General features: G+C 36.2%; 1 protein-coding gene across 22 annotated transcripts in view; it reads left to right on the forward strand.

Moving 5' to 3' along the window:
• Positions 1 to 1,996: 1,996 nt before the first annotated feature.
• The window catches only part of PAX2 (paired box 2), a 90,966-nt gene continuing 80,667 nt past the window's right edge, over positions 1,997 to 12,295 (forward strand). For 9 of the 22 annotated variants that reach the window (XM_077454452.1, XM_077454450.1, XM_077454457.1 and 6 more), the window contains exons 1-3: positions 1,997 to 2,581; positions 5,005 to 5,173; positions 6,286 to 6,483. In XM_077454452.1, the coding sequence (XP_077310578.1) occupies positions 2,539 to 2,581; positions 5,005 to 5,173; positions 6,286 to 6,483 (410 nt within the window). In that variant the 5' untranslated portion in view covers positions 1,997 to 2,538. The remainder of the gene's footprint in view (positions 2,582 to 5,004; positions 5,174 to 6,285; positions 6,484 to 12,295) is intronic. The other 13 variants (XM_077454451.1, XM_077454459.1, XM_077454456.1 and 10 more) reach the window with 6 other exon arrangements.

A 12,295-nucleotide genomic window follows, 5' to 3' on the forward strand; every position in this document is an offset into this window, starting at 1 on the left:
GGTCATAAGAAAAAGAAAAAAGTGCTCAAAAACTTTTTTTACTCCCTCCAGAGAGCAATGTCTGTTTTATAACCAGACCTGAGAGCGCCATCTACAGCTAATCTTGATAAAACATGAGATAAGGCAGCGCAGGTTGGTCACACTCTTCTTAACTCAAGCTGGCATTTAAACCACTTGCTAGCCACTTAAATCTATTTACTGGAGAGTGAACAAGGCCAGGAATGATATACAGTATATAAAAAGGAGGAGGAAAAACATATCAGATTTGCCTGCTCCTACTATCCACAGGCCAGCCTGCAGAGAGGGGAGCCTGCATGTTCAGGGTGACTGCTCACAGGAGAGTTTAGTGTGGACAAGCAACATGCACCAATGGCTCTGTATGAGCCTTCAAATGACTAATAAGTACTCTGTCTAAAAAGAGCTGGACATGTAATAATGTTTCATTAGAAAACGACTAGCTGATGGGAAAATAGAGACTTCTCTGCAGCAGGTGACTCTTCTGCTGGAACTGATACCCCTTCAGATGAGAGCAAACGCCGATGTTAATGAAATAGCCAATATTTGTTTTAAATATATATGCCTGTCTACATGTGTGTATAAGTGGTCGTGTCTGCACCCACAGATATCCATATACAGCTGCTACATATGGAGCCCACATGACACAAAAAAGAAACAAATCACAATGGCATTTAATGTTTCAGATTTTAACAAATTTCGCATTTAAATATGTTAATATATATATATATATATATATATATATATATATATATATATATATATATATATAGTATGTGTGTGTTTGTAGATACTCTCGCATGGTGTATACCTGTAGTTAAAAACACACACACACACATGATATATGTATATATATATTATGCAAACACATATATACTATGTGTGTGTATGGAGTTTTTTGTATATATACATACATACACACATGGTATATATGTATATGTGTGTATATATATATATATATATATATATATATATATACATACATACACACACGAGAGATAGATAGATAGATAGATAGATAGATAGATAGATAGATAGATAGATAGATAGATAGATAGATAGACATACGTATATCGTATCCATACACCCTACATTTGTATTTTAATCACTGTATATTTATTATTTAGGTTGTTAAAGGGGGATGCATTTGAATCAAACGTATTCTCTTGAAATGAATGTTTTAGTAGATATTTACATGTTAATGGTTCCAATTGAGGCGAACAATCCCTTTTTCCATGTTTTTTTTTTTTTTTTTTTACTGTGGACCTTTATTGCAGATCACTTGAGATATTGTAGTAACTTTGTAGCATGGAGCCATGCCCCCTTTATACCCTGCTACTCCACCTGAAGGCAATAGACAGGCTCTCTGACTTGTGCTATCTGTATTCCATTGATCCCAGGACACTAATGATAAATCGATGTTACTTCCACTTCGGGGAATTCATCATTTGCCTTTTCAAAGCTTTTTCAGAATCTATTTCTTTTTAATGTGATCTTATTTTGATTTTGTCCCTGGTGTGGCAGCAGCCTGGCAGAGAGATGGAGTTGTGTGTTAATGCGCTGCAGACAGCGAAGTGTTAAGCAATATAAAGTCTATAATCAGTGTTAAACAAATAGCCTGGATGGTAGGTGAATCTCCATTTGTCATACAGTGGCTGTACTTTTATCTAAGGCTTATGTGATAATGTGCTGTGTGTGTGTGTGTGTATGTGTGTGTGTAGTGTGTGTGTGGTGTGTGTGTGGTGTGTGCCATCCTCCCCTCACCCCTCCACAGTGACAGGGTAATGCCAGGGACCTCCTCACTACAGCTCCAGTATTTTTTTGCGTTGGCGAATCACCGAGTGCTGGAATCTATTCCCTTTGTCTGACAAGTCATCCATCTCCCAGCTAAAGGGGGAGGGCAGTGTGTGTGTATGTGTGTGTGTGTGTGTGTGTGTGTATGTGTAGGGGGGGGGGATCTGAGGGGCTTTGCAGCTTTTAGAGAGACACACACAGGGAGAGGAGGCTCCATTCTCCAGCCAAACCTCCTAGCACACACATCCCATCTTAAAGTGACAACTTCAGCCAGTGTCTCCATTTTCCAGAGATCGCTCTGCCTCTCTATCCCCGACATTGTACACACTCACACACTCCTGGATATTTTTTTTTTCCTTGTTTAACTTTGCTTTGAAGTCAGAAAACTCCAGCCAAAGACTTGGAGGGGACCAAACTCTTACTTGACCGCGTCCGGCTTCCATCAACCCGCAGCTCACAAGTGTCTGGTGTGGTCCAGCAGCCATGAGAAGAGCTCCTTGCTGGCCCAACATCTCCTCTTCTTCTTCTTCCCAGGAAATCTGAAGGACTCTACCCCAGCCAAAGCTGTCACCAGATCTGAACCCCATCCTGCAGCCTTCAGTCCGGGGGCAGTGGGGACCCCTCATCGAGCCTGGAAACCAGCCTAGTCTATTTTCTTCAAGTCTTGAAGTTCAGTCCAAAGGCGAAACGGCGACTACAGCCGAATACCTCCCTTTCATTTGCCTCCCCATGGATATGCATTGCAAGGCAGATCCCTTCTCGGCTATGCACCGTGAGTACTATCCATTCCATTACAGCCTAAATTCTGCTCTCAGGGTCCAAATCCCACTGCCTGGAGCCCAGCTCAGCCCCACTGGCAGCATCTCTTTTCCATCTATTTACTAACACAATCCTTCTTTTACCCTTCTTAAATGGGCTGACCGATGCCTTTAATTAATAGCATTTAATAACACAGCATCGGCATTCCACCAATAATATTCTCTACATTGTAATAATAATGATAAAAATCATAACGCTGTAATAAAATGACCTCTGATCTAGCATGAAATAGGGAACAAACATGCCTGAAATTAAATTACACGCCAAGGGGAAAAAAAAATATTTTTAAAAGAAAATTTGTAGGGGAAAAAAGCTTATTAGCCGGCACTTAATATATATTTTCTTTAATAGGCAGCATTACAGAAAAAATAAACTGATATAAATAATAGGATGCTAGTGTCCACTTATAGCAAAACAAAGGGCACATGGAAGTATCGATAATATCTGGGATAATCCATAGAATAAATACAATTAATATCTCTGAGATATATGTACAAGACCATTGTCGGTGCCATTTAAAAGCTGAAATTACACACACACACACACACACATATATATATATATATATATATATATATGACTGAATAAAGGGATATATTGTGAACTCCCCCTAACCCAATATTGCAGGTACACCTGTGCGGGTTATCCTAAATAAAATAAATAACAAAGAAAAATGCTACACTTAAAAAATGCTACAACATGTGTGATATAGTAAGATAGGAAATACTACACTTAAAATGCTACAATAAGCAATTACACATAAAAAGAATATATATATATATATATATATATATATATATATATATATATATATATATATATGTATGTGTGTTATTATTCATGTGTAATCTTTTCTTTTCTCTTTTGCATCTGTTGCCTTTTAATAATATGTAATAGGAGTTATCAGAGGTATGATGAATAATTTATCACAGAGGTGCTGAGAAAATTGCAGCTTGGTAACTGTATAGCTATAACGTGTCCACAAGCTGCTGGGCACCATTGAGGGGGATACAGACATGACCAGCCCAGGCCACGACAACGTGACACTGTAGGTGCCAGGTTTATGAGGAGGGCAGGAAGGGGTGTCACTGGCCAGGAAGGATCTTCTGGGGGAAAAACTGTATTTGTGCAGGGTGGTGGATCGATTTAAGGGCAATGAGAGTTTCCTCAAGTTCACAGTCTATAAGTCACTGTCAGCAGCAATGGGGATAAACTCACCAATATATATACATCATTTTTCAGAAAAGTGGAAAGCCTGCTGAATTCCAATTTAGTAGAGCATTAACACTCTTTATACAGAAACACCTGCCTTCCCTGTACATAAGATAGATAAGGTTTACCGAAAAAAAAAAAAATTATATATATATATATATATATATATATATATATTACATTACAATAACATCTGCTTCCCCTGTACATATAGATAATATATTTTTCTAAAAAGGTTTACCCAATTTATATATATATATAAATGTGTGTGTGTGTAATTTGTTCAGTGCATTACACTTCAAATAATTATATATTTTATGAAATAGCTTTTTCTATCTATCTATCTATCTATCTATCTATCTATCTATCTATCTATCTATCTATATATATATATATATTATTATTATTATTATTTTACATAAGCTTCAGTGTTTAACACAAAATCCCGAACTGCTTTATGGGTCTTTCCCTTATAACATAGAATTATCTACTCTATATATACTTTTCGTTTAGCACAGCCTTTCAAGCAATTGTATGATTATGAAGTGGGCAGAGCGCATGCCTGGCGCTAATGCTGGCTGTCACCCGGCTGGTCACGTGTTGTTGTGTGATCTCTCCTTGATCAGAGTAAAATTGTTGGTGTAGAATAATCATGATTCCATTGTGAGGAGCCCTGATTATTCTGCTTGGATTGGGGTCACAGTTGGTCAGTGGCAGGAGTCAGCATGTGTGTTGTGTGGATCTCATTACACTGCACTGACCTAGCATGGAACCCATCCTAGGTGTAGCCTTTAGAGGTGACACAATCTAATCTAGGCAGATATCACATAGGGGCAATCACCTGTAAAGGATGACCAGACTGGACCAGAACTGAACAAACTTGAGTTTGGAGAGCTCTACCAGCTTATAGGTGCTCCCAGCAGCAAAAGGTGCTCCATTCCTGCAGACCACCTTCTTATTCTTTCATTGATAGGGATACAGGAAAAGACAACCGATCGTACATGATTATAGATCAGTTATGTATGTCATCGAATCAATCTGTTTTATGGTTATCATTTGCTTTTTGTGATCTCATCCCTTTACTATTTGTTGTCTAATTAATTGTTATGTGCTCTCTCTCTCTCTCTCTCTTTGTGTCTCTGTTTTTCGTTCTCTCTTCCCCAGCAGGGCATGGGGGTGTCAACCAGCTCGGGGGGGTATTTGTCAATGGCAGACCTCTACCTGATGTGGTGAGGCAGAGGATAGTAGAGCTGGCCCACCAGGGTGTCAGACCCTGTGACATCTCCAGGCAGCTAAGGGTCAGCCACGGCTGTGTCAGCAAGATACTGGGCAGGTAAGGACCTCTCCTCTACATAATGCAATAATCAAATATATATACATTCTTAAGTGATATATATATATATATATATATATATATATATATATATATATATATATATAATTTATATCTATGTAGATACATAGATATAAATATATCTATATATATATATATATCCTCAATAACCCCCCAACCTAATTTTCGGGGCTGTACTTGTGCCTGATGAGCCAAGGTGGTTAGCTGGCATTTATATAGTGGATGGATCCATGTCCCTCAGGAGAGTCTGCATTATATGGGTGACAGAGGTGACACCAGAGGATGTTAGCCGTCATCAACTAACGGTTAATGAATGCGCACCTTATTAATAATCTAATGAAAGAACAATTTCTGATTTTACATATGTCCTTTGCAGCTCTTCCAATTTGCTACACAGTTCTGATTAAAATGACATTACAAGGCTTTAATAGCGCCTGTGTATTGATTTGTAATTCAGCTCGCAAACACATAAGTAATTATAAAACCTAAGTGACTATTAGTATCATTATTATATTTACATCAAATTGGTAACATGGAGCTCCCCATGCACACCGATTTCCGATGCCAACGTTAGGATAAACTCTAGAAAACGTCCAATAAACCTGGAGGTAGCAACGCTTGCACAGACATTCCTGTATTCTTCTTTTCTCTATGAAGAAATGTGCTGATTGCAAGTGATAACGCCTGTTTATTGATGCCATTATACGTGGGTCGGATAATGGACGGATGTGCAGTTCATATACATCTGGATCCATATCATTTTATCTGCAAATTATATGAGGGTCGGGTAAGGGATGCATTTGCAGTTGATGGAGTTGATATACATTTGGATCTATGAATTAACAGCTAATATATATATATATATATATATATATATATATATATATTTTTTTTTAATTTATATATATTTTTTTCAAATGCACTGTATTAAATATATGTATCTGAATGTATGCTACAATATATCCACGAATGATAAGTATACACTGTGCTTGCGCCTTATTTGCGCTATATTATAGGAATGCATGCATGCATGCATGAGCTAAGAGTGCCAGCTCCGGGGCTCACTGACTTGCTCTGTCCTTCTTGCACAGGTACTATGAAACGGGCAGCATCAAGCCGGGAGTAATTGGGGGATCCAAGCCTAAAGTAGCCACCCCAAAAGTAGTAGATAAAATCGCAGAGTACAAAAGACAAAACCCCACGATGTTTGCGTGGGAGATTCGGGACAGACTGCTGGCTGAAGGGATCTGCGACAATGACACTGTGCCCAGCGTGTCTTCTATAAACAGGTAGGACCTGACTTCTGTACCTTGCTGACCATTGTTGTAGCCGCTGTCACCAATTGTCCCCTCCATGTCATCAACTCAACTCCACCACGTCCCAATTTGTATCTCTCGCAGCCTGCATGGTTGAATGTTGTTGTAATCGTCTGCTGATTTAAGGGATTACTAGAAATAAGTCCCGTTTAATACTTTGTGAAAACTGTTTCTTTTGTCTGTTTACACTATTGATGGAAAATGTCACTTTTGCTGTCTTCGTTTGGTTTATGAGTATTACAGCTAATGTCTTCAGTCATTTTAGTGTTCTCAGTAATTAAGAATTTAACAGCTCCCAAATTTACAGACAATCACAAAAGCTTAGCTAGCGAACCATTAAGATACCAGAGTTTATTTATCTTAACCAAACAAAATGGAAATACTCAGCACACGTGTGGAATGGGTCGGGATTACAGAGGATAGAGCATGTAACCAAAACTTTTTTTTTTTTCTCCCAAGTGGTTTGTTGGTCATGCTTGCACTTTACATAGCTTCCAGGAATCAATGGTATTACAGGATTACACCTGTATACAGCCCATCGCAGTTCCATTAACTATTGTTTGTCTTACAATTTAAAAGACTGGATTTTTTTAGTAACTTTAAGGGGAGGGGGCAGCTAAAGAATCCTTAGAGTAGGAACACTGTCATGAAAAAAGACCTTAGAAAACCTTAGAGTAGGAACACTGTCATGAAAATAATTAAATAAAAATTGCTATTCCACCTAGGTAAAACTTGGCTTTTTACATCTTTAAATGTATATAATGAACTGTATATGCTATGTTTACTAAATATTATAAATATTATTATTATACAGGATTTATATAGCACCAACAATATATTGAACATTTCTCTATCCTAGCAAGAGTATTATTGTGCATTGAGTATAAATATTTTAGTGGATTTTTAAAATATATTCATATAGAAATTCTGCAGTAATCCCAGAGATTTTAGAATTTAGCAAAATTAAAATATTTATATATATATTTATGTGTATGATTTTTTAATAATACTCTACTTGTACTCATCCATATGCATACATATGGTACTTCCCATCTTGTGACAGGCACTATACAGGAAAAAAAAAGTCTTATTCTTCTATCCTTTCATAAGATCAGTGGCATGTTATTATTTATTCAGGATAAATAAGGAAACAGCACAGCTATAATTACAAAATGCCATGCAGAAAGCCAGCAGAAAATACAATTTAGATATTATCTGTTGCAATTGCTCTGGCATCCTACGTAAATGTTTTTAATATTTCACAAATGACATGGAATTATCCCAAGTCATCTTGCAAGCAGCAGGTAAAATTAACTGCTGGAATGTACCTTGGCTCACAGAGAGTCCCTGAGACACACATGCGCTGTTATATACTGCTGGGCGACTTGACGAAATTATTCCTGTGTGTACCATCTGTATTAAAATGGGTATTAAGATATGAATAGGGTAACATAATACTGATTGACTAATTATACACCTTCCTATAAACTTCCCATATTCATTTTTTCCCCTCTTGTTTCAGTTAGGTATAGAAGGGAGATGAAATACATTGGCATTAATATATGCCATGAGGCAAGGAAGCATACACACACATGAAATTGATTCTCACAGTATAGAAATCATGTTGGTTTACACCAAAATGTATTTTCTTTGCTTGGAGAAAGCTTATGACTTCATTACATAGCAAGCAGAGGCTTTAAAGGTACACCAGTAGCATGTTTTAGAAATATAACAATTAAGAATGCAGTTGTTATATTAATGTTAATTATGGAAGCTTAGCTTGCTGTAGATAACAGCACTAGTCAATCAGCTCCCTTTTAAGCACTGATGTTTATTTCTGATGTAAAAGAGCTTTAACCAAACCATATCACTCTAGACTAGATATGTCAACTGGCGGTGGTTTTGATAAGGGGTGAGAGAGGGCCATACAGGTTCCACTCTATTTCTCACGGCCCTCAGTCAGTTTAAGAATTTTAACTGAATTGGGCCCATGACTGTTTTATAAGTCAACACATTGCACTACCTTACATAATGTTGTAGCTGAATACTGCAAGATTATCCTCTGGCACTTTTATGGTAACATAGTGTAGTAAATATTGCGGTCATTATTATCAATGTAAGGTGCTTCAGTATTTTTTGGAATTAGGTGTGGTCTTTGGCAGGTCTATTGTGTTTCCTTGTAGAATCAATCCATTCATTTTGGCCCCCTGTTCTATTTGAGTTTGACTTGGTTGTTTTAGATTGTGAGAACTATGAACCTGTGAAATACAATAAATTATTAATAGCATTTTTAACCTTTTGCTGTATAATAGCGTTAATGTATTTTTTATATAACATTAAAGGGTTGATCTTGTAGACTCTGAGCAGCCCAGAAAAACAATGTTTGCTTCAAATGGATTGGACGTTTAAGACAAACACAATTAGCCTTACTTCTAATAGGATCTGGCAAAGGGGCATTGGTGGAGTCATAAGCAAACTTTTATCCGTTTCTTTACCTCATTAACTAAAAGTTAGGTAGCAAAAATAATTGTAATCCTAAATCCTTCCAGACAACGAGGCCTACTTTCTAAAGTAGTTGAAAACATAACTGGCACCCTAATAATTGTAAACTGGCACATGAAAGCATTTTTAACCTCTGACTTTAAGTGAAGATTGAACTGAAAGTCAGCAAGCAAAAAATTATTAACTGCATAGTATGAAATCACACATAGATGGCTGTATTTAGAGAACACAGAGGACTTTCTATATATTAAGTAGTAGGAAAAATGCCGCTAAAAATATAGTGGGCCTAATTTATGCAAAAACAATTTTAAAATATTTAATATTAACCTTGATTCCGTTGTTGTTGCCTATTCTTACACAGAAAGGTATTTTGTAAGTTTACAAATTGCTGACTTTTTTAAATGAAATTTTGTGCTTTTTGATATATTTTTTTTTGTAAGGCTAAAATGTAAAAAAAAAAATTAGATTTGAAAACTTTACTTGAGTTGATAGAGTTCAATAACACTTAAAAAGCAATGCAGATTTGGAGAAATGTAACACAATTGCTATTTTGCCATATGTGACATTGTACACCAAGAAAACAATCTTAAAATAATGCCTGAAACTTATGATTTTTTCATTTTTTTGCTAAATATCTTTCTGTGGATATTCATTAAAACAGGCACCCACATTAGCAATATTTTAGCTTTCCATTTCAAAATTCATTTTATGACTAAAAGTGAATTACTATAAAATATACATTAGTGTCAGTTATGACCATAAAAATCAATACCTAATGATAAATGTATTGCCATCACAAAGATTAATTACCGTATTCTGTGTGTTGGAAATAGATTTTTACAGTTCTTATATGCATTTTAATTTTTACAAAACACTGTTTCAAAGAATATGTGCTGCCCAATAGATACAGTTTAGAATATGACTTAAAAAGGGTTTTTGTATGGCTTTTTTTTTTTTAAAGCTGGAATGCTGAGAAGTTGAAAAAATAATTTTTTTAAAGATTTTTTTATGCTTTATTTTATATTTGATGTAAAATGCATTAAGCTTTGATTTTTTTTTTTTCAATGACTGATACATTACATTCAGGATACATTATTTCTGTCAGTGGCAAGGGTTGTCATTGTATATTCATGTTTTTTATTTTTTTCTAACTCTAGGGATAGCCATAGAAATTACTATTATAGTTGTTGTAGTAACTGAATATTCCTAGCAGAATGAATTAATTGTTGGTCCTTCAATTTAATGACTCTGCTTTGGAATGTACCCCTGAGCTATACATTACAGGGGCATTTACATTATTATTATTTAAAAGAAATGTATGCATTCACAGACTGGCTATGATAATAAAGCATACAGCATTTCTTTATCAATGTTCATTTTACTGTTCATATTAATTAAGAACTTCTAATTGTTTAATAGGTTGTTTTGGCTATATAAAGTGCTTTGGTGTATCTGCTTATTGCATAGAATTGCCATACTTCTGTAAAAGAAAGCAAAGATATTTGTGCTCAGTCAGTTAAAACCACCTTAGTTTTCCTTAGGGTGCCTAGAGCAGGAGTATTTCCTTATACCAAAGCTTGCTATATATGTTGATCTACATGCGTGGGAAGAATGAACGCTGGGTAGGTTCATTACAGGTTTCCAAAAAGCAGGAACTGGCTATTTTGGCAAAGCAGTGATGCGTTGGGACATTGTTGGGGTATATGTTAAATGTTTGGCCAGGATTGGTTTAATCCAGGCTCATATCACTGTGAATTTTTAGCTACTATTACTTTGATGTCATGGCTTAACATTTATTGCTCCTGGGAAAACTTTATTCTACTCTATGGTAATTTGGAGGACATGGGGAGAGATAGTGATGGAAAGTTAAAGTGTTTTTTCTGACCGTGGTATCTCCCTACATTTTGGCTTTGCAGTGTTATTATTGAAAGACAATGAGTTGGTCAGTTGCATCCTTCTGTAGAATAATTTTGTATTTTTATTTTGAAATGCAGCGGTAAGAGAAAGTTTTGTTTTAGCTTGCCAGGGCTAGACACTTTCAGTGCCATTTCCTCTTCATAAAGCAAAAAGTGTCCAAATACCCTCTTGTAGCCTTGTGTATCACTGCTTTGTATGATATTGTAAATTCTGTATAATAGACGGAGCAGCTTCCTTGCTCATAATGACTTTACATAATATACACATTGACATAGAATACCCCAACATATGTGAGATTCCCCTATGTGTACAGTATATCAATGTGCGCGTGTCAAAGTCTATAGATTGGATGGTTGATAAGATTATCACTGTAAATATAAAATGCTATAAATCCATAAAGTGCTAGGTAACCTCTCCAATTTGTTTACTTTCACACAGGCTAAATATATTTGTTAATGTCTACTCAGGGAGGTACAGTTCATTGAGGGTGGTCTGCACTGAAATTGTAGCTGCAACAACCATCCCACAGAGAGGCAGATTTAGATCAGAGACCAACACAGGCCCCTCTGTTTGTATGAAAACCAATCAATAACCTGGTAACCAGACCCACTCACTCTGGGAAATAGACATCAAAATAGTTCAATACTGGAATCATACAATGACGTTGCGGATGGGTGGGGAATAGATTCCAATGAAAATGTGGAAACCACACAATATGACACAGACCATGCAGAGAAGTCTGGTTAAACTGGCCTTTGCATTGTAAAGAATCAGCAAAAAGATGTACCTTTCTTTATAGGTCAGTAGTAACAGACTCAGAAAAATAGACTGATAAAAAAAATGGATAGGGCTTGGAAACAACAACAAAAAAGTATTATACCCCAAGAGACACATTTTCAAACAGTCACCTTTTGGTCTGGGTGAATTGTTAAAGTTCCATTATGTACTATAGCTGAAATCAAACAGTTTTTCCTGTACCCAAACTTACACGTGTTATAATATGGACTGGTAAAAAAAAAAAAAAACACATATGACCCAATCAATTTATTTTCAAGGTATTGACGCAGGAAGGCTCACAAAAAATAGCCAAACCATGTAGGGTGCTTAAAGTGAAACCAGGTTTACTGAGATGATGTAAAATTGTGCCTTTGGTAAAACATATTCATAGGCTTTAACAGGGCTAACAACCGCGCTGCACCTTATTATAACAGCCTCAACTGGACACATGTTGTGCAGGGAAGAACATTCTAATGAACATATTTTCCAGTATTTCACCATTTTTAATACATCCAATGGATGCACGATTAGAGCAATAAAAATGTAAGCAATGCCTCCATGCTTTAAACAAATCATGTTGGTGCTTACA

This window comes from Lithobates pipiens, unplaced genomic scaffold (assembly GCF_037356315.1).
Source record: "Lithobates pipiens isolate NorthernLeopardFrog02 unplaced genomic scaffold, aLitPip1_a1.2 Scaffold_25, whole genome shotgun sequence".
Classification (NCBI taxonomy): domain Eukaryota; kingdom Metazoa; phylum Chordata; class Amphibia; order Anura; family Ranidae; genus Lithobates; species Lithobates pipiens.